A 24228-nucleotide genomic window follows, 5' to 3' on the forward strand; every position below is an offset into this window, starting at 1 on the left:
ACAGGTCTTTTGCTCACAAAGTGATCTGTTCATCACTTTGAAAAATCTTTCTATATCATAAGTTCTATACTAAAAAGCTATTCATGCTGTTACTTGTATATAGAGAAGGTTTAAAAATGCTGGATTGAAGCATTAATTAAAATAGCTGACATTTATGACTAATGTGCTTGTTTTGCTTTGGTAGAAAGCAATTAAAGCTACGATGGGACTGGAATACAGCCCTCCTGGAAACAGCAGCAACTGCACTACTGACAGCAAGATGAATCAAGTTCTCTTTCCTTTGTTATATACTATTATCTTCTTCATTGGCATAATCATGAATGGCCTGGCCATGGGAGTTTTCTTCCAAATCTCCAGCAAATCAAATTTCATTGTCTTTCTTAAGAACATAGTGATTTCTGACATCCTGATGGTATTAACGTTTCCATTCAAAATTCTCAGTGATGCGAAACTGACTTCCTGGAAATTGAGAGGGCTTGTTTGCAAGGTGACTCAGGTCATATTTTACTTCACCATGTACTTCAGCATTATTTTTTTTGGACTTATAACAATTGATCGATATTTGAAGACTGTCAAACCTTTCAAATCATCAAGAACTAACAAAGTGTCAGCAGCTAAGATATTGTCTATAATTATCTGGATTTTCATGTTTTCTATTTCCCTCCCAAACATGATTTTGACGGACCAGAAGCCAACTTATGAGAATGTGAAGAAATGTGCAGACCTCAAATCTTCCTTAGGATTATTGTGGCATGAAATTGTTACATATATTTGCCAGTTTATCTTCTGGATTAATTTGGTTATAATAGTTGTATGCTACATACTCATTAGCCAGGAACTGTACAACTCCTACAAAAGAACAAGACATTTGGGAAAGGCAAACAAGAAGACTGTGAATATCAAGATTTTCATAATTATTGGTGTATTTTTTATCTGCTTTGTTCCTTTCCATTTTGCAAGAATTCCTTATACTTTGAGCCAAACCAGAGATGTTTTTCAGTGTTCAACCCAGAATATTTTGTTTTATATAAAAGAGAGCACATTGTGGTTGACTTCCTTGAATGCATGCTTAGACCCATTCATTTATTTTGCCCTCTGCAGATCATTTAGAAAGTCTCTTCTAAATATTTTGCATAAATGTGTAATGAAAACAAGAGAGGATCATAGTAGAGAAACTACAGATGAAGAGACACCAATGTAGATAAACAAGAAACCTAGCCAAATATAGTTTGTACCAGTCTGATCCAAGATATATTTTCTAAATTCTACATTCTTGGTTTTACAGAAAACAGAAATCACACATAGCCCATGATACTAACAGCCAGCTACAAAATTATTACTGCTGCATTTTCTTTTAATATCATAGTTACAAAGATTGATTCATACTAAGAAAAAAATAACTGGAAAATAAAAAAAATCTGTGTACTTAAAGAAAAACCCTCCTTAGAGGAAGGCAGGGAGAACTAAGTATACAGAAAACAAAAAACTATTAAGAAGTTCAGTTATACTGATAAGTAGACATCACTCAGAAATCCTACACACATACAAAGAAAAAGGTGTTGCAAAATCGTCAATCCAGAAACTGCTATTAGTAATTTTACATATTTTTAAGGTCTAGTTCCCAGACACTCTAATAATCAACACCCTCGACTCCCTTTCCCTTCAGAAAGGCAAAACTATTTATGCATCAATAAATTAAGAATTATATTTATAACTGAATTTTCTCAAGGAACCTTGGGCCCTTTGTTTCTTGATTAATTAGAAGTCTTTCTTCCTTGGATTACTTATGTAAGCTAACCAAGCAGTTTTTAATATATAACTTGGTAGTTTATTTAGTTAATAAAACTAAATAACACTGGCAATTATTTATTATAAATCATTTTCCCCAAAATTGTGGAAAAGAGGCACTTAGTTGGTTTATAACAATGCGTATTTAAGAACATAGAATAACACTGTTCTTACTTTATAAGGCCATTTCATTATTTTTACTTTAGAATAAGATCTTATTTGCTCCATATTAGTGTCTGATTATGAACTGTACCATCAAATTGATGGTGTTTAGTGACCATATATTTTTCAAGGTTACATATCAATAACAACTTATAAATCACTGTTTGTGTGCCTTAAAAATAATTTAAGAAATACAATAATAATGTCATATATAATTTATTTTTATTAAATGAAGTAATATTTTGATGGTTCAAAAAATACCCCTACATAACAGAAAATATGCCTTATAATAAAAAAATCTCTGCTTAGTAAGCCTTTTTTTTAAAATCGCTTTCTTACAATAAATAAATGCCTTCATGTTCTTCAATTTCATTTTTTTAAATATATAAATTAATTATAATTATGGTATGGATGTCATGTAACACAATATAAAACTGAATTTTACTGACATGAAAATGGTTATCAATTGCTAACTAATTACTGAAAAAACATCTTGCTACTGTGAAGTAGCAAACTATAAGTAAGACAATCATGGCAAGCTACAATTGCAAAAGTCACAAACTCTAAATCTCAAGTCACAATATGAAGGTGATCTAGATACCTTTCACAATATGTTTGCATGGAATTTTGCATGAATTTAATCTAATTCACAAATTCCTGGGGAACAGTTGTGACCAATTTTTGCTTGAAGAAATTGCTGTGTAAGATAATGGTAGAGAATTAGAGAATTAAATAAATGGGAAATGAAAGCAGTTCTAGATTGTGGTTTGTGGTTTTTTTTTTGGAAAAAAAACATCCAAAAGGACATAACAAGATAAAAGCAGAACCTATTAAAAAAAAGAGACCAAACCTAATCACAACATGACAGATTTCAAAGTCTGAAGCTAGATGTCAGCTAATCAGTCCTTCTGGTGAGTCTGTTCCATGTCAAAAACTTTAACTCTGGTTGCCATCTGATTTGGATAGAAATGTTGATATAAACAAACATCTGGACAAGTTCATTTAGGGTGAAACTTATTGCAACTACACAGTAGTTGTGTAGCCTGAATAATACATGCATTATAGTATCTGTTGCTTGATCTGTAAGTATCCTAACAGCGTTTTTTTTCTAAATCGCTTTCTTACAATAAATAAATGGCTTCATGTTCTTCAATTTCATTTTTTAAATATATAAATTAATTATAATTCTGGTATGGATGTCATGTAATACAATATAAAACTGAATTTTACTGACATGAAAATGGTAATCAATTGCTAACTAATTACTGATATAACATCTTGCTACTGTGAAGTAGCAAATTATAAGTAAGACAATCATGGCAAGCTACAATTGCAAAAGTCACAAACTCTATATCTCAAGTCACAATATGAAGGTGATCTAGATACCTTTCACAATATGGTCACTGTCATTTTGTAAATAACATCAATAGGAGGTATTTTGATGGAAGAATTTGTTATCTTCTGATTTGCAAAATTAGAATGTACAGAATTTTTAAAAGAATTAAAAGATAATTGAGTCTCTCTGGAGACATTAGCCATTACAACTGTATAGAACAGATACTGCCATTGAACATCCATTGTTCTAAAGGCTTCTTACATTATTTAGAATCCCCAAAACTACCAATTAAAAACAATCAGTGAAAAGTACACACACATATACATACATCCGATATTGTACTGCCATTTTTTCCTATTTCTATATTTCCTGCCCATAATATCAGTTTTTCCCAACATTCTTTCCTTGGTTGTTAGATTTAGCCAAACTCAGTTCCATGTTTCAAATTTTTTTCTGTGCACAGAAAGAGGTTCATATTAAGTAAGATATCTCCAAATATTTGTATGTGAATATTTTTCTTGAGATTTGTAGCATTTTATCCAGATTAGGGGAAGTGGGGAGGATGGAGAAAGAGAAGATAGGCTTGTGAAAAATGAGGAACAAACCTACAACAAAACTGCTTACGAAACTAAGTTTTTCTGTTGTTAGTACATTAGTATATTTCCAAGTCTAACAGCAATCCAGTATTTCTTCACAGAGAGGTAAGCATTTTATTCTTGCTTTACGGATCATTAACATCAGTATTATTATTATCAAGCTACAGAGAGAAATCCTTGAGGTCATTTTTTCCCCAAAAAGTTTTAAAATGGGTTATTTCCATGTGAAATATTTTAAGGAAAGGCATTTCTTATAATTTAGACAAAATCAATATTGGTTGGCTAAATCATGTTTATTATTTATTCTTATTGCACTTCTGCAGGAAACTCTGTTCACTTACAGTTACAACAGTCCCATTGCAGGTTAGGAAGAGAGGATATGGAAGAACATAAAATAAAATAAAATAAAAATGTGACAATTTTAAGGCCACCCAAGTTATCAATAGCTGTGCTCCAAAGAAACCATCTGGTCTGAAGCACAGAGCAGAATCTTTGTCTTTTCACAAAGGGAGGAAGTTTCTTAAAGTACAGCTTATGTCATACTTGGAACTCAGAAAAAATTCAAAACCCAGTAATAAAATACAATATTGAACTATCTAAGCTGACTAATTTAATTATCTAATTTACTGTTTGAAGTAGGAATATAATACAAACCCAACTAATCCAAGGACATCAATCCCACTGACTTTCCACAGAGAAAAATGCTGCTGTTTATAAAAGTCTATATAGCCAGATGTGAAAGAGAAATTACATTCACCCATTTAATAAGTTAACCCATTTTTTACTCATATATAACATTTAACATGAACTAATTGTAAAGGCTGGGTTCTCATAACACATTAATGCATAGGAAAACTAACCAAATTTTTAACCAACAACTTTATCATATCACAAACATAATACTGTACATGAATAGTGTTCTTCGGTGGGTTACTGTTTAGAGAAAAGGCACAGATCTGCTGTCTGCTTCAGATGGATTGCTTTGCCAGCAATCCTGAACCTTCTCAGGGTGTAATTTACAAATGTGTACAACAAAATCTCAAAAATCAGTTATAAACAAGAAAAGATTGCACTCAGAAATACAATGGAATTATTTTATTGCTTTTGTTTTGCTTAGTTTTCCGCTGACTCTACCTGAACTTCTAAGTGTATGTTTATCCTAAAGATTTATATTTATATCACAAATGCACATCTGTAATTTTTGGGGGGACTATGGGTTAAGAAATATGGCAAGCACATTTTTCTCCTTCCCATTTGGCATTTGTGTAACATTAGCAGCTGTCCAAATGTATGCGTCCAGTTTCCATCCTGTCTTTTGTTAAAATGAATTCATTAAGTCGGATTACCACAATTTCCACCAAAACCTTTAGCTTTTTAACCTCCTTTTCCAGGAAACAAAAACAGCCAAACAGAATGTGCAGCCAGTTTGTTTCTTCAGCCAAACTGATGGTTCTGAGCTTTAAGCAGTTTTCCAGCTTGGAGGTCTACCTACAGTAATTGGAAGAATGTCTCTTTCCACAAGTACTTAACCTAAACTGCAGGATTTTCTTGTGCACCTTTTTTCCCCAAGGTCTCTGCCAAATGAAATCCAGCAAATAACCATAAGTGAAAGGGTCTTTTCAGCATTACTTTTATGGTTTTTTTGAACTGGTAAGTATTTTTTTTAAAAAAATTATATCTTAAATAATCTAATTTCTATTCCTGGACATGAATATATATGATAGTCTATAAGTAATATTAGTTAAAGAAATAATGTAACTGCCTTGGTTTCAATGATTCTAGAATATCCAGAAGATTCAGAAGAAAAAACTCAGATCATTTTTCCACCAACTCACCTACCCTTTTATTTTGCACCAAAATGTAGAACCAGGTTCACACAATTCTTAACTACATAGAAAACTAAACCTCTTTTTTTGCTAAGAAATGTCCCAAATGATGCCATATATACTATCAAAATGTATGTCATAATATTGCTCCAGCAATCCAAAATGGTTCTATTTCACTGTACAGCCCAGATGCTTTCTGATCTTCTTGCTTTTATCCTTTTTTTTAAAAAAAAACCTTTACACATACTTACTTTCTATAATTATTATTATTTCTCCAGCTTCTTGATTAAACCATGAATGGAAGTATCAACGCTTCCAACTGGACATCCTTCTCTGGGCAATGCTACCGAGATACCAGGACATCTCATGTTGTATTTCCAATTTTGTACAGCATTCTTTTCCTTGTGGGATTTCTACTGAATAGCGTGGCTGTAATTGCTTTTTTCCAGATTCCATCCACTTCAAGTTTCATTGTGTATCTTAAGAACATCGTGGTCTCCGACTCCATCATGACTCTCATGCTGCCTTTCAAGATTCTAACAGACTCAGAACTAGGATTTTGGCAACTTAAAGCATTTGTTTGTCGTTTTTCAGCCGTAATATTTTACCAGACCATGTATATAAGTATTGTGCTGCTTGGACTTATTTCCTTAGATAGGTTTCTCAAGATCATTCAGCCCTTTGGAAAGTTCTGGTTGCACAAGATCACTTCAGCTAAAGTGGTTTCATTATTTGTCTGGCTCTTCTTCTTTGTCCTCTCCCTACCCAATATGATTTTGACAGACCGTGAGGCTACACCTCTCTCAGTGAGGAAGTGTGCTTCATTGAAAAATAACTTGGGACTGAAATGGCATGGAGCTGTCAATTACATCTGTCAAATCGTCTTCTATACTGTGCTGTTTTTGATGCTTCTGTTTTATGTAATTATTGCTAAAAAGATTTACAGCTCTTATCAAAGAACAAAGATATCAGAGTGTAAAATTAAACAAAAAGCCAAAAGTAAGGTATTTATAATTGTAGCTGTTTTTTTCATCTGTTTTGCCCCTTTTCATTTTGTTCGGGTACCTTATACTCTTAGCCAAAGTGCCCGAAGTATGAGTTGCACTAAACAGAATCAATTATTCATAGCCAAAGAAAGCACTCTCTGGTTAGCTACTGCAAATATATGTATGGATCCCTTGATATATGTATTCTTATGCCGGAAATTTATAGAAAAAGCATTTTGTTTTAAATTACAAAAATCCAGGTATATAATTCAAGAAAGTCCAACCCTGGCACTGGATACTGGAATATCTACATAGATGTTCAATTTTCAGTAAGTAAGTGTTGGAAACTATTTTTTAATGCTAATTGCAGGCTATTAATAGAAAAAGATTAAATAACACTCCTATATGATTGGCTAATATGTCACTGTATCTCAATACCTGAGTTATGTATTGTCTTATGTGGAAAAATAGAACTATACTTGTTATTTGAAGGTGCTTCAGAGGCAAGACCACAGTGCTGTTATCATAGTCCATTTTTTTGAGAAAGATTTTTTTTTCTTAAAATGAAAATAGACTACCTGTGTTTAGTGTCATACTTTGCAGAATGCAGATCTAAACTCCAAGGCTTTGGACTTTGTGTACTTTCTTTGACCATTTTGGTTACTATCAATTCATTCATATTAAAATGTAATTTGACTGGGATTTTTTAATAATCCTTTTGGTGGTAGATAAATATTTTAATATTCTCTCAAGCATTTAAAAATAATTGTCCTAGTATTATGTATTAATTTATATTGCATATGTCTTATGATATCTTATGTAAACCACCTAGAGAAAGAGTGTTTCTGAGTGAACTAAATAAATGTTGGAAAGATAGATAGATAGATAGATAGATAGATAGATAGATAGATAGATAGATAGATACATAGATAGATAGATAGATAAATGTGCCTGGTTGGTAATGCTTCATTTTCAAAATGGTTATGCTTTTAATCTTTAACATTTCAATGAATTTGATCCAGATTACATAAAAGGTTATCTTTACCCATACCACTAAGTCCTCATGTTATTTTTCTCAAAAGAAGTCCTTTTAACTTGCTACAAGCATTCCTGGCCCTTAAGGTTATGCATGCAACATGAGAAAAGTATGGAATCTGTATTACAAATAGTCCTCAATTTAAAACCATAATTGAGCTTGGAATTATGGTTATAAGTCATTGCAGCATCAAGTGACAAACTTCAAAGTTACAACTGTATTTTTAATGATGGTCATTAAGTGAAATGCTGCAGTCATTAAGTGAATCAATTTTCTCCAAAGCATTTTTTGCTGGAAACCAGAAATAAATGCTGGAAATCAGCCAAAACTGTTGCAAATTGTGGCCAAGTGACTGCAGAATGTTGCAAATGGTTATAAAGGTGAGCTGGTTGTCAAACACCTAGAATATAATCATAGAGGGTGCAGCTGTTGCAAGTCCAAAAATGCTTGGTAAGTAGCTCTGGGAAGGCCCATTGTAGCTTAGAACAATTGTGCTGGAAAGACTTAAATGAGGGACCAGATTAGAAGGACAGCAGATATAACAGAATAACAGAACTGGACCTTGGAGATCTTCTAGACCAACTCCCTGCTCAAGCAGGAGATCCTATACCATTTCAGACAAACGGCTATCCAACCTCTTCTTTGAAAACTCCAATGGTGGAGCTCCCACAACTTTTGAAGGCAAGCTATTCCATAGATTGTTCTATCAGGAAATATTTCACAATATTTTGCTTTGGAGAATAGGTTGCCTCTTCTTCGTGGCAGCCCCTCAAATATTGGAACACTGCTAGCATGTCATCCTTAGTCCTTTTTTTCATTAGACAAGACATACCCAATTCCTGCAGCCAGTCTTCATATGTTTTAATCTCCAGTCCCTTAATCATCTTTGTTACTCTTCTCTGCACTTTTTCTACAGCAGAGTTCCCCAATCTTTTTGGCTTCGTGGAACGATGGGGGATGGAGGAAATGGAGGGGATACTAAGTGGGCTGTGAGCCATGAATTGGGGACCCCTCTTCTAGAATCTCTATATCTTTTTTATATTATGGCAACCAAAACTAGATGCAACATTTCAAGTGTGGTCTTACCAAGGCATTGTAATGTAGTATTAATACTTTTATGCTTCTCTCAGTATGACATCTGCATATTCAACCTTCAGAAATATGTCTATAATACATAACTGAATTATTCTCTATGTCTCTTGTAGGCTATCTAAGTACTTTGTATTGTACTATGCATTTTGAAAGACGTCATCAGGGAAAATCAATAATATATTTTCCAGATTTTCTCCAATTATTTCTGGATCCTCAAAGCTATTGGTAGACCATGGAGAGCTTTGCAGTACCTTTAAAATTCAGCATAGTATGTTTTATAATTATATAATCATATTTATGTAACATGTATTTTATAAAACAAAAATAAATAAATAAGCTAATTTTTCTAATTTTTTAATTAGAAATGTAATTTTCTAATATATTTGTTGTTCTTATTTGCCTTCTTCATTTTGCACTGCATTTGATACTTTCAATGGATTGTGTAACTTAATATGTACATCTAATCTTTTCAGATCAAAACATACATGCTCCTATTTGGTGAGTTCTGTTTAGTAATATACTTGGCATAATATTAAATGAGTGGTATCTTGCACATTAAGCTAAAATCTATGATCATGTTTTACAAACATAAGCAGCTGCAATTTAGAATTAGGACTCCTTTATCAGAGATCCTAATGAGTGAAAATTAAGGACAATCAGTCTCATTAGTTTGACAGACAATCTTTCAAAACCATAGTTCCAGGAAAGAGAAGCAAAATCTTCTTAGAAGTTACCTTCTACCATTGCAATATTTCATGCTTGTAAGAAATAATACTTTCATTTTATTGAACCTGAAATATGAACTTGAGCAATGAAATGACAAATGTTATTATTATTTTGCTTATTTAAAGAACATTATACTGTTTAGAAAAGATTTAAAGCGATGTAATCTTTTTCAGTTTTTTATATGCCAATCTATGCCTGACAGATTAACTAAGATAATGAAAATGAAAAAAAAAGGATATGTATAGGAAATGAAAAGAAGGAGAGAAAACCAAGGAAGAATAGTTAACCACGTTTGGAAAGAGGATACCAAAAAAGCCAAAATTCAAAATAAATTGATATTAGGGAAACAACCTATAAAAACATTTTTGTAAGTAAAACTTTTAGGTATTGCCTAAAAAGTAATTAATACCATGATCAATTTATAGGAAGTTTGATTCAGACAAAAGGGAGACATTGCATTTTAATTCTTTCAAAGATCAAATTGATGTAAATTTAAATTTAGTATTAAAAATAACCTATTATTTGTATCTGTAATTCTATATTTTATATCTATGAAAACAGGTAGTAATAAGCATAATAACCATTGAAAACAATGGGGTAAACTATTGTTGTTAGGTTCTAGACCTAGTGTTTTCAATACAGTTTATTAATAATTTGACTGAAGTGAAGAAAATGCTTATAAGCACTGCAGCTGACTCAGCTGGAATTAACTAGTGAATAGATTAAAAGAAATAAAATTTTAAGCAATCTGGAAAACTTAGAGAAATGGATTTAAAAATAAGTGCAATGTAACAGAGGCATATGGAACCATTACTAAGAAAACACACACACAAAAGTACAGATATAGGAGATATATAATTTGGTAACTACATTTGTGATAATATCTTTCAAAAGTTACTAATTGTAACTAAATTTTCTGCATCTTAAATTTTTCTCAAGCTCCTCTACAAAAATGCTTACTGAAACAAAAAACAAAAAAGGAGAAAATGTTCACATATATCAGCTTAAGATAACTAAAACAGCTTTTCAGAATGGCAATCATATTGTATTTACATCAAAGATCTTCACAGATAAAAGGAGATATAATCTTAATTCATTACCAGAAGTATTATTGCATATTTATGAATTCAAAATCAGTTTAGCACTAAAAGCTGCTAGCTATGCTTTTTTATTTTTTTCAATCTTTTCAATAAATCTGAGAATTGTGGGGCATTTCTTATAAAATGAAAAAAGATATGAAATTCTGATGCTAGGATAAAGGATGTAAATCCAAAAATGTTCAGGAAAAACATCTCTTTTTGCTCTATGTTTAGATAAAGTCAATCTCAAACCCTGCAAAAGGTTTCCTTCCTTTTTAAAAGCAGTACTATCTTTGGTCTGTTGTGAAGAGAAAAAAAATCATCTGTTGCCTCCAGAGCTTTGGCAAAAAAAGGGTGAGGCTCTTTATTCTCTTTAGTTCTTTTTCCTTTCACCAAGTTCTAATCTTGTTTTTACATTTGCAAAAGTGCACATTGTTTGTACTTTTTTCTTTGAAACTAGAGTAAAACCCCTCTCTAGTTGGGATTCTCACAATGTATGTCTTTCCATTGCATAACTTAAGTATTACACACCAATTAATTCAAATTACAAAGCAAAGTAAACAATAATTCCAGATGGTAGGGCCTATTTCACAATAGAATTAATTGCATCAGAAGATGATGGCCACTCCAACACTAAAAGCTTCAAACACAGGCTAGAATCAGTCCTAAGGGGTGCTGAGCAGTGGCTTTCTTATAGTAATGGGAATTGAACTGTATAATTGAGATCCCTTCAAATTCCATGATTTTTAGGAGTTTTGCAGTCCACAAAGTATACTAGCATAAAGTACACAATATCATTCTGCTGTACATTTGTACAGACTCACATCTGTTTACTTGTTCTTCCAATTGTTATCATCATTTGCCTTTTCCATATCTTACATTTCAAAAATTTGTGGTATATCTCTTTTAAACTATCCTTCCTATGGCAATATCCTTTTATTATATATCTCACACAAAATTGGTGGGAAAAGCTCTACTCATAAAATATTCAGGCTGTTTATAGGTAGTTCTCGACTTACAATCATTTGTTTAGCAACCATTCAAAATTACAACAGCACTGATACAATGATTTGCAACTGGTCCTCACACTCACAATGATCAAGTGTTCAAAATTTAGACACTTGGCAACCAGCATGTATTTACAACAGTTGCACTTCCTGGGGTCATGTTATTATCACTTGTGAACTTCCCAGCTGCTTTCTGATAAGCAGTCAATGAAAGAAACCCGATTCACTTAATAACAGCATAATTTATTTAAGAACTGCAGTGATTCACTTAACAACTATGGCAAAAACGGTGTAAATCAGATGTGACTCACTTAACATCTGCCTTGTGAGTTGAGGACTGCCTGTAGTTATTTTGTATTATTTATAAAAACAGATGTGCTACACTAAGGCAGTTCCTTAACAGAATTGATTAAAACTATAAGTCTTCTTTATAACATTATTTCTCTGCAGGGTATAATCTTATCTGAACAATAAAGCTATGAATTTATTTTGTATAATTATTTCTTTATGAGTATTAACTCAAATTCCTATAGCAGTATGGTTATGTAATCAGAAACTATCTTGGCACGCAGATCTGCCTCTTCAAATAAATGCAAAAGTACCAAATATGAACATTTAATTCCTCCATTATCAGCATGAAGATAATCTCATGCTGAAACATATTACCATCAAAACAGAAATTACTGTAAACAAACTAGGCTTCTTGTGAACCATGAAACTTCAGTACATCATTTGCACTGTACATAATATGCATTATACATACCTCTAAAGATTTCAGAAATCTGAAAGGATAACTGAAAAAAGAGTTGGTATTTTTGGAAGGAATGTAATGAAAAAGTATTGACAAATACCATCAGGCCTATGTATCAAGACATTCATATTCACTATGAATAACTCCTAGAACAGCATGACTAAGAAAGGAAGAGGGTATTGCTGAATGATAAGAAGTAGCAGAAGGCAAGTTAAGTAGCCACTGAATTAGAATTATGCCTTACATACACCTTACATGCATTTGAAACTGTTAAGTTGTGGGCTCTTGGGAGCTGGAATGATGACACGAGGCTGAGTACAGGATAACTCATACTTTTATTCTTGCTGGAACTGTACTGGAACTTGGGCCACAACCAGCCACAATATATAGTTTAGCCCCTAGGCAGCAGCCAATAGGTTTGAACCCACTCTTGCCGCCTGGGGCTAACCAATTGCAGGACCGAAGAAGGCTTGTCTGGGTTGCTGGAGAGCCATTAGCTGCTCCAGCAACGCACGTGGTGTAACACCACAAGCCCAATACATAACACCCCTCCCCTCTTAGATGAGACTATGACACTCTTGAGTCTTAACAGCTGTCAAGACTTATTAATCAACTCCCAACAACTGTAGTGATAATAATAAAAAATAATAAATAAAATAATAAATCATAAATTCACTGTGGGTACAATGAGATTAAACAATGTCTGAACAGGCTTGCCAATGCAGTAATAGCTACAATGAGATTAAACAACGTCTCATGAACAGGCTTACATTGCAGTAATGGCAGTTTCACAATGCACAAGTTACTGTAGTTAGTGGTACAAGTTTCACAACACTATACATCACTTTATTTTACAAAGTAATCTGTGAGGTACGCAGGAGGCTTGTGTGGCCTAGAGGAATGTCTTGGAGTTCCCATCACTTTGTGGTCTACCAGCTTACCCAGTGGCCTGGGTAGACCCATGTCCCTTTGTGCTCCAGTGTCAAGGGGAATCGAAATGCTCTGGCTGGCCTCACCAGGTTGGCCCACCCCAGAGTCAGCCTGTTCTGCAGAGTATGCACAGCGGTTGCTGAGGTTCAGCTGGCTCGCTTGGTCAGGGGTTCCATGTTGCACTTCCATGCTTCCTGGTTCTTCCTCAGATTCCACCTCCGCTAAGAAGGGAAAACCCTGGTGGTTCCAGTGGGGGCTGTCTTGGCTGCAAGTTTGAGGACCTTGGGAGGGACCTATGCCACAGTCCTCACTTAGTGACCATTCCGGAAACCTTTTCCTGAGTTGGTCAATGTGTCTTCTGACCAGTTGCCCTCCCTCCAACCACACTTCATAAGATAGGGGTCCGGATGCCTTGGTTATTTGACCAAGAACCCATAAATTCCCTTGACCATAGTTCCTGGCCCAAACCCAATCGCCCATGTGCAGTCCCCTCGGGGGTTTTGGTCGAGAGGCTTCTACTGCCACTCTGTCTGGATGCAACCTGTCCAGTTTAGTAATGAAACATCTCCCCCAACGTAGTTCAGCAGGACTTTTACCTGTAGCATTGCAGGGCGTAGAATGCTGGCAGAGTAAGAAATCTGCCAATCTGTGATGCCAGTCACCTGTGACAATGGGCTTGAGTGCCTCCTTTGTTGTCCTCACCATGCATTCGGCTTGTCCATTAGAGGATGGATGAAATGGTGCAGACGTTGCATGTCTGATGAGATTAGCTCTAAGAAAAGCCTGAAATTCAGCAGCAGTGAATTGGGCCCCATTATCAGAAACTAAGACATCAGGTAACCCATGCATTGCAAAGAGTTTTCTCAGCACCTGGATGGTCCTAGTAGTAGTCATGTTAGGAACTGGAATTACTTCCAGCCATTTTGAGTGGCTATCCACTACTATCAGGAAAAGCTGCCCCTGAAAAGGCCCAGCATAGTCTATGTGAATCCTAGACCAGGGAATGTGCATTTCCTCCCACCTGTGAACTGGGGCCTGAGGCATTTCAGGCCTAGATTGCTGGCATGTATAACAACCATGGACTTGACCCTCAATGGCCTTATCAAGGCCAGGCCACCAAAGGTAGCTTCTAGCTAAGGCTTTCATTCTGACAATGCCTGGATGGCCTTCATGTAAGGAGTGTAAGACCCTGTCTCTTAGGAAAGTGGGAATTATGACTCTGTTCCCCCATAAAATGCATGCTTTATGTGCAGACAACTCATGCCTCCTGACAAAAAACTTTGAAATTCAGAGCCTGGACTTTTTTCCAGCCAGCCCATGTATACCCATGACAACACTCTACTCAGAATTTTATCTGTGGCAGTTTCAGCAGCAATATCTCCTGCATGGAGGGGAAACTCAGGTATGTCCTGTATGGACAGTATTCTAGCAGCAGGAGCTGGATCAGGATCCATTAGTGGCAGTGGTAATCTACTGAGGCCATCAGCATGGCCCATTTCCTTTCCTGGTTATGAATTAACTTAAAATTGTATGCAGACAAAAAAATAGACCATCTCAACATTCTTGGAGATAGTATGTGGGGGGTTTGTCTGTTGTAAACAGTCCCAGCAGAGGTTTGTGGTCAGTGTAGACAGTGAAATCCCTGCCATATAAATAATCATGAATTTTTTTTAACTCCAGCAACTATGGCCAGGGCCTGTTTGACAATCTGTGCATAGTTGCACTCAGCAGAGGATAAGGTCCTAAAGTAAAATGCAATAGGAACCTGTTTCCCATTCTTCTCTATGTGGCTTAAGACTGCTCCCACCCCATAGGGAGATGCATCACATGCAAGACACACAGGTTTAGACTCTATGTAATGAGTTACAGTGGACCTTTCTGACAGAAGTGCTTTCAAATCCTGGAAACTTTTTTCGTGTAAGTTAGTCCATGTCCAAGGGGCTTTTTTGTCAAGCAGCCTGTGGAGGGGCTCTGCTATTGCTGCCTTATGAGGTAGGAATGTGTGATAAAAGTTTAGGAGACCCAAAAATGCTTGCAGCTCTCCTTTTGATTTAGGCCTAGGAGCCATTTTAATGGCCTTCACTTTAGAATCAGCGGGGTGAATACCATTAGCATCAATGCAGAACCCCAAGAATTCTGTTGATGAGACCCCAATACTACACTTGTTCTTCTTTAATTTGAGGCCTGCTTTGCGAAGCCTCTGCAAAACAGCCCTGAGCCTCCTGGCCAACACTTCTGGGGATTCCCCAGCAATAAGAACATCATTAAAATAAGGGCAGACGCCCTGGATACCCTTAAGTGTATGTTCCATAATCCCTTGGAAAACACCTGATGCAACACTGACTCCAAACTGTAATCGTTTGACTTTGAATGCCCCTCTGTGAGTCACAATCATTTGAGCTGTGGCGGTGGCCTTGTCAACCAGCAATTGCTGATAGGCCTGCGCTAAATCAAGTTTAGTAAAAAATGGTTCCTCCTTGCAAGGAGGCTAAAATATGGTAAGCGTGTTATTTGAGGGCCTTATTTAATGTACATTTATAATCAGCGCAAAGGCAAACTTCCCCATTGGACTTCAGTGGGGTGACAATAGGAGTTTCCCACTCCCCCCCCCATCAACAGGCTGTAACACGCCCTGTTCTACAAGCTTATCAATTTCGGAATCAATTTTGTGCTTTAAGGCAAAGGGGACCCTGTGAGGTTTAACCCTAATTGGAACAACGTTAGGATCTAACTTAAAAGAAATTGGCGGGCCAGTATATGTCCCTAGGGTTGAATCAAAAACATCCGCGTATTCTTCGCATACTGCCATGAGGTCTGCAGTTTGTGTCCAGTTTATGCCAGTAATCTGAATACCTAAGGCATCAAACCAATCAAGTCCAATAAGACTCGTTCTTTGGCCCCCTACTACTATTACATCCAGGTGCCCCCAAAACCCTTTAAATTTTACCAATAATCTGGCTTTACCCTTAACTTTAATGTGAGCATTCTGAAAATCTGTTAAAATGATATATGAGGTTCTTAGTTTAGCCCAATTGTTACTGCACCTACACACGAAGTCAAATGTGTCTTGCGAAATGATTGAGACTGCAGAGCCGGAGTCCAACTCCATCTTACATGGAACTCCTTGTAGCTCTACCAAGAGCTTAAGTTTAGGTTTGAGGGGGCGTTGAGCCCCGGTGCAGCAAACGCTTCTCTGGCTTCTGAAGAATCCTACACTAACTGGACCCTGGGCCCCAGTACCTCTGCTAGTCGGTTCCTCCGACTGGTGTTTGGGTGGCCTGTCTCTCTGGCGGGCTCTGCAAACGACCGTGATGGGGCCGGTTTTTCCGCAAGCTCTACACGTGGCCGAACGAAATCTGCAGTTGGCATGAATACGGTTGCCTCCGCACCCTTTACATCTTGGTAAGAGAACTGCCTTGTAATTGTTCTCTCTCTGGTGGCTGTTGCGGTGTTGCGCGTTGGGTTGCCTTTGGAGTTTGTTAATTTTGGGTTCTTCTTCTGATGATGATTCTCTGGCACATTTGGTGACCTCAAAATGAACTGATTCTTTGACTTTCGAAGGTTTGGTGGACTAAACTGTGCATGGTGCCCCCGGCGGCTTCATCGGCCATCACCTCGTCCTGTGCCTCGGAAAACGTTAAATTGGGTCTAGCAAACAGTCTCTGCTGAAGTGTTCTGTCCTGAAGGCCACAGACGAGGCGGTCTCTTAGTCATTCTTCTAAGTTTGACAACTTGCAAAGACGTGCGGCCTGCCTTAGGCCCGCAATAAACTCTGAAGCTGTCTCCCCAGGTAGCTGCACTCTTTGGTTGAATTTGAATCGCCACGCCATCTCCGACATCTTAGGCTGGAAGTGCCCGGTTAGCTTCTTCTTAAGGTCTGCGTATGAGACTGCTTCGATGGGCATCGCCGCGAAAAGTTTCTCTGCTAGGTCAAAAGTTGCTGGGCCGCACACGCAAAGCAACGTGGCAGCCTTCAGGCCTTCCTCTGCAATTTGATTTGCTCTCAGATAGTTCTCTACTTGCGAAAGGTAAGACGGCCATTCTTCCGGATGCTTCACATCAAACTCTCTTAATTTGCCGACCTTCGGCATCTTCCCTCAGATTCCTGCGTTTTTCAGATCCTGCTTCTAGGCTCAGGGAATGCGTCCTCTGAGCACACGGCCGCTAGCGTGACTTACTAGCCAGCCTCTGGCGTGTACTGCCGACCCCTCGTTGACTTCAGCCCTTAATCGGCGAAGCAGGATCCCACCTTCGTTGCCACAGTTAAGTCGTGGGCTCTTGGGAGCAGGAATGATGACATGGGGCTGAGTACAGGATAACTCATACTTTTATTCTTGCTGGAACTGTACTGGAACTTGGGCCGCAACCAGCCACAATATATACAGTAGTCTAGCTGCTAGGCAGCAGCCAATAAGTTTGAACCCACTCTTGCCCTCTGGGGCTAACCAATTGCAGGACCGGAGACGGCTTGTCTGGGTTGCTGGAGAGCTGTTAGCTGCTCCAGTAACACGCATGGTGTAACACCACAAGCCCAATACATAACAGAAACTATCCCTGCAAATGCTAGTAGTGGCCTTTCCTAATGTGAGCAGATGTCATCATCAGCCTGCAATGTCCAGGCAATGGCAGAAGCCTTCCATTCCTTGTTACATTTGTGGCTTGAAAAGGTTGGCTGAATATCAGTTATCAATTATCTTATCTATTGTTTATTTTATATTAGGAAATTGGAAATTCTCAGTTTAATGCAACCTTGAGGACACAAGCAAAAGACCCATACAAAGACCCAATTCCATGTGAACAACATACAAAGGATAGTTTATAAAATGTATGCTAGCAAACCATAATGCATAATAGTACAGATATTCCTCGACCAAAATTGGACCCAAAATTTCTGCTGCTAAGTGAGACATTTGTTAAGTGAGTTTTTTGACTTTTCGTGCCAGCAGTTGCCACTGTTATTGTTAAGTTAGTAACATGGCTATTAAGTGAATCTGTCCTTCCAACTGACTTTGTCAGAACATCACAAAATGTGATCACATGACAGGATACTGCAACCATCATAAAAACAGTTGCTAGTTGGAAATGTCTGAATGTTGATCACATGCTACAACAGTTGTAAAAGTGAAAAACACTCATAAGTCACTTTTTTCAGTGCCAGTGTAGCTTTGGATGATCATGAAACAAATGGTTGTTAAATCAAGTATTACCTATAATCAGCCATGCTGGGAACAAATAAATCTCATTTAGAGTGTAAAAGATTCAGAGAGTAAAACTGCAGGAGAGGTTGAATGATTAAAGTATTTTGGCAAGAACAAATGTGAAATTTATATAACTTGAGAACATAAGTGAGATATAGACTGACTGAGTCAGCAGTGGCAGGGTTTAAAAACTAAGTAAGAGTTCTTCTATTTCAGAAAGAGAGCAACAAAATAAGTTTATTATGATAAGCAAAAGAACTATGAAAATATGGACAAGTAATCCATATAAACAAACTCATATTAAATATCTTTAATATTGTTACAATTATGAAATCTAAACATTTTTGTCACAAGTAAGGTCACCTTTAGGCCAAAGCTGAGCAGGCTCACGCTTAGCATGCCAAAATCTAGGCAATATCAACACAACCTCTTCATCTGAATCATTACAAAGTGCTAATTTTCACATCAGCAGGATGTGGAGTCATCAGTCAATGTGGCCTAGGGGCATCTTGCACTGGCACTGGTCACAAATGGCTCAGTGGCCACACAAGCTTTTGCACACTTTGTTAAGGAATACATTCCAATAGAGGAGGCGGCTTGCAGGAGATCAAAAAAGTCAAGATAGTGGACACAACTGATGGATGGAGTTAATGTCCCTTCTTAGGATGCCCAGGTTGCAGTTTCACATCTGGGATTTAAGTGATCTGAACATTAATGTTGCAAACATGATACTTAGACAACTTGTAAGTAGCAACTTTGTATTTTCTATTGAAAGACTCTGAACTTTTACTGTTTTAGTAAAAGTTTAGTAAAAGTAATGCCATCTTGATACAAGTTTGTCTGGCTTTTCATCCAACACATCCCACAACCAACACATTGGTTTTTAAGTATTACCTGTAAACTGGATAAAATCTCTTCCCAGTTCACTCCCATGCCATTATTTATTACAGAATTCTTGCTAATCCACCTTGTAATACAAATGAAATAACACTCTATATAGATTCTAAACTATCTACTTTGTATTGGCATTGTTCTTGTTACTAATGTCATGATGTTTTCCATTATCTGCTGACTGAGTTTAACAAGACTTAGCTTGTGAGCTGGCAAACAAATACCTATGTCAGAAGCAAATCAAAGTTCAATTTCAACTACCTCAGTACAATAACTATGTTAACCCATCAGACTGCTTTGAATCTATCAATTCAACTATATGTTGTGTCTATGTTGCCACAATATCAGCCCTACAGTTTCTGGGCTGTAAAAATTGGGATAATCACCAGATGTAGAAAAAGTAAAGATAAAGTTCTCCCTGCAGGTTTTACTATACTATTAGTGACCAACATTAGGGGACTGTGCTTATCCCAGGTTGTCCAGAGATGTTTCTGTGGTTATGTGGCCAGCATGACATCACACCACAGAACATATGACAAAACACAGAACATATGATGAAACACGGAATGCTTATATGAGGTACCTATTCATCTACTTTCATTTAGCACAAACTGGGACAAGTGACAGCAGCTCCCTCCATCTTGTAGCACTCGGGTCTCAAACTGCCGAACTATAGACCTTCAATGGTCTAAGATTCAGTGTCTTAAGCATTGAGCCACCGTGTTTCATAAATCACCAGCAAAGAAATTAAAAAGACTCTTGTAGGCCAAATACAATACACATAACAATAATGTGTAAGTTAATAGAAACTAAAAAAAACCAATATATCAACAATATGCAATTAGCTCTCATTTAATATTATTTTTCATGAAAGAAACTGAAGCTTTAGTTAAATAACAATGAGATTTAAACAGAAATAGCTCGTAGAAGAAGCAAAATAGCTCGCAGAAGACGTAAAAGGCACTTTAGAAAATGCTTTCCCTTTGGATTTTACAAAACTATGCAGGTAGTTCTTGATTAGAGACTGGCCCATTTAGTAGCTGCAATTATGACTGTGATGAAAATATCTTTACAACCAGTCTTCACATTTGTAATCTCTGGAGGTCTCACTTAGTGACCACTTCAATTTACAACCAAGTTGCCTGACCCAATTGCATTTGTTAAATAAGGACTACCTATATACTGGTAAATGACCAGGTTTATCATGTGCAGATTTTCTTTTCTTAGGAAAGCTCAACTGGTTAAAAAAATGACAGTCTTTGAACAAGCAGAGAGACAAGTTCAGAATTTTCCCCCAAATCTTTTCAGGTAAAAATAATGTTCCGCTGATGTTTTATTTGCATTTGTGTCTCTTCTGAATTAAAGTCAGTCTAAACATGATCTCTCCTTCAGACGACCCCCCAGCATCCTTGTACAGCACAGTATTAAAACAAAAATAGCATAAAATATTAATTGCTTTATTCAGTGATAATATACCATATATGAATATAAATTATTTTTCTCTGTCCCTTTGAATTATTTTCTCTGTGAAGCATGGTTGTTTTTAAAACAGCGTTGCTCTCCTTGCACATATCTCAAATGAAAAGTAAGCATCTATTACATATATTATATTGGTAAAACACATTTTTTCCAACTTTTTCTATGCCGTCTGTCACTTTAATTTTACCCTTGACTCAGAAAAATAGTCCTAATTTCCAAATCTCACCTACACTAGTCTGTGAGTCATGCCCAGGTTCTGAGACAGCCAGTTTCCCAAGCTCTCTCCTTGCTGGAGCCATTTGAAACACTTCAGGCATAGAAGATCTGAAGGACATTCACTGAGGATCAGATGTTGCCCCTTCTTATTAACAAATCCAGTTTATTCAAAGAGATTTTACAGCATTCCCTTCAGGATATATGTTTATCTTTTTTTCCTCTCTCTCCTGGTTCAAGCTAACAAGATTTTGTTGTTGTTGTACTTTTGGGGAAGAATACGATGCAACCTGGAAGCAGTGGTGGGAAAATGAAGAAAGAAAAATGACAGGTAATGTTTAAAAGCTCTCAAATAGGGATTCTCTATGGGCAGTCATGATTGAATTTTGTGTTATTTCATTATCTCCTTGTTCGACAAGGAAGTGTAACTTGAAGTGAAGTGCAATTAGTGATAAGGAAAGTGTTTCTGAATGCAGAATTTGATCTCTATAGATAAATCTATATTGATTTTCGTTGAATTAATTACATAGAAAGAAAAAATAAGTTGCTTTATATGTAAAAGAAGATAAAGTTAAAAATTGTATTACAGGCAAATTAGCATTCTATTGTAAATTGTGTATGTTCCAATTTTTTTAAAAAAGTGAAAGTATGCTCTTAGAACTGCTTGTTCTTGTCCAAGAAAAACAACATTGGATTTTAACTCTCTTAATTGTACTAAGGCTACAGAAGGAGTTCTGAAATCATGCTAGCACATGTCAGATTAGAAATTCTAGAAACTACCATAAACAAAATTCCAGAGTTTTAAATACCCATATAGTTGGTAAAGCTGCACTCTTATTAAAAAAAACAAAAACAGGACAGTACTGTAAACTGCTCTAATTTATCTGAAAGTTATCTAATTTTCAGGAAGTTTAGAAATAAATCCTATAAAATATTAAAGCTATCCTACTGCACTTATATTTGATATTTTCCCCTTTTATATGTAAAGATAAAGCTTCTGCTACACATTATTCTGAATAATTTTACAAACGTTGCACATTAGCAGATACATTGCTTTAGGATTTTTCTTTAATCAAATCATTCTTTCTATTTCTATTAAATATGTAGAATTATTCAATACGTAAACATCATTTGTTGATTCCTTCAAAAGTAGAACCAAAGACCAAGTGCCTTTCTTTACAACTTATTTGTTCATTCTGTGGTTTTCAAGTAACATTGTGAAACCATATCTCCTTGTTCGTTGCCAAAAATTACATGAATGTGTGGAGAGTCAACAAACATTTTCAACTCACAGTGGCATATGACATGGACCATAGAGATGGTCCACAAGTCTTGAACATTCTCAGCCTGTATTTTCTTACTTCATTTCATCTGCAACCTTCCCCGTTACATAGAAGTCGTCTTTTAATGTCTCCAAAATTTAATTATGATTGCCTTTCCTCCACTCCCCACCCTAAAGGAACTCTGGATAGAGTGAAGTCACTCAGCTATACAATTTCTTATGCAAGTAATAGCATGCAGTATTCTCTGGATTTACTCCACTTCCAAGCTACCTGGCAATTTAGGACATGTTGTTCAGTACAATATGCTCTTCATAAAGGTATTACAGTGCCCAGTACAGTCTCACAACCTATTCTGCATGTATTTACACCAGGAAAAAAGCAGAGGTGGCTGTGAAGTGCCAAATGAATAAAGGCAAGTTTGTGATGATTTATTGGAACTAATTTTGTCTGTGCTTTAATTTGTCCCAGAATAGAACAGCTTTTCAATTTGCAGAACTTATTTATTTTATTTATAAAATAAATAAATAAATAAATAAATAAAAATAAATAAATTTTAAGCAGATACATTAAAGAAGATAGGAGCTGAGAAATTAGAGGAATTTAGAGTAAATATGAGCTACCTTATGTTTATTGCTCATCTCTGAGTATCTTTTTAAATGGCTTGCAAAGTTAAATAAAAATAACTACAGAATAGTACAATAAGAATGGATTACTTTAGCAAACAAGTCAATGAATCATGAGAACATTTTATTAGAAAGATTTCATTTTAAGGTTGTTGGCCAGATACCATTTGCCATGATATGAAGATTAAATGGTCTACTTGAGGCAATCCTCAGATATTGGACTCCTTTAAGTATAAATAGAAGACACCTACTGTAAATAGAAGGCTGTTTCTAAAGCAGGATATACCTAGAGGTAGGTTTGCAACATTGTACAAGAAGTAGCAACTAAAACCATCCCAAAGAAAAAGAAATGCAAGAAAGCATAATGGCTGTCTGAAGAAGCTTTGCAAATACCTGAGGACAGGAGGAAAGCGAAAGGCAAGGGAGAAAAAGAAAGATATACCCAATTGAATGCAGAATTCCAGAGAATAGCTAGAAGAGATAAGAATGCCTTCTTAAATGAACAGTGCAAAGAAATAAAAGAAAACAATAGAATAGGGAGGACCAGAGATCTTTTCAAGAAAATTGGAGAGATGAAGGGAACGTTTCATGCAAAAATGAGCATGATAAAGGACCAAAATGGCAGGGACCTAACAGAAGCAGAAGAGATTAAGAAGAGGTGACAAAATTACACAGAAGAACTATACAAGAATGAGCTTAACGTCCCTGATAATCATAATGAGGTGGTCACTGATCTCAAACCAGACATCCTAGAATGTGAAGTGAAGTGGGCCTTAGAAAAGCTGAGCAACAACAAAGCTAGTGGAGGTGACAGTATTCCAGCTGAGCTATTCAAAATCTTAAAAGACGATGCAGTAAAAGTGCTACACTCAATTTGCCAACAAATTTGGAAAACTCAACAGTGGCCACAGGATTGGAAAAGATCAGTTTACATTCCAACTCCAAAGAAAGGCAGTGCCAAAGAATGTTCAAACTATCGCACCATTGCACTCACTTCACATGCTAGTAAAGTTATGCTTAAAATCCTACAAGCTAGACTCCAGCAGTATGTGGATTGAGAACTACCAGAAGTACAGGCAGGATTTCGAAGAGGCAAAGAAACTAGAGATCAAATTGCCAACATACGCTGGATCATGGAGAAAGCTAGGGAGTTCCAGAAAAACATCTACTTCTGCTTCATTGACTATGCTAAAGCCTTTGATTGTGTGGATCACAACAAACTGTGG

General features: G+C 36.2%; 3 protein-coding genes across 3 annotated transcripts in view; 2 read left to right on the plus strand and 1 right to left on the minus strand.

Moving 5' to 3' along the window:
* The window catches only part of MED12L (mediator complex subunit 12L), a gene marked incomplete at its 5' end in the record, with an annotated part of 179382 nt that overhangs the window by 72861 nt on the left and 82293 nt on the right, over positions 1-24228 (minus strand). The window lies entirely within an intron of this gene.
* Positions 203-1919, plus strand: P2RY12 (purinergic receptor P2Y12; the record flags this gene model as incomplete). The annotated part of the gene is made up of 1 exon (XM_083364685.1): positions 203-1919. The coding sequence occupies one exon, from the start codon at positions 203-205 to the stop codon at positions 1199-1201; it is 999 nt and encodes a 332-aa protein (XP_083220811.1). The 3' UTR covers positions 1202-1919.
* Positions 3952-9520, plus strand: P2RY13 (purinergic receptor P2Y13). The gene is made up of 4 exons (XM_083364684.1): positions 3952-3987; positions 5000-5030; positions 5453-5532; positions 5987-9520. Exon 4 carries the CDS (start codon positions 6002-6004, stop codon positions 7007-7009), a length of 1008 nt encoding a protein of 335 aa, XP_083220810.1. The 5' UTR covers positions 3952-3987; positions 5000-5030; positions 5453-5532; positions 5987-6001; the 3' UTR covers positions 7010-9520.

Source organism: Vipera ursinii, assembly GCF_947247035.1.
Source record: "Vipera ursinii genome assembly, chromosome: 5".
Taxonomy (NCBI): Eukaryota; Metazoa; Chordata; class Lepidosauria; order Squamata; family Viperidae; genus Vipera; species Vipera ursinii.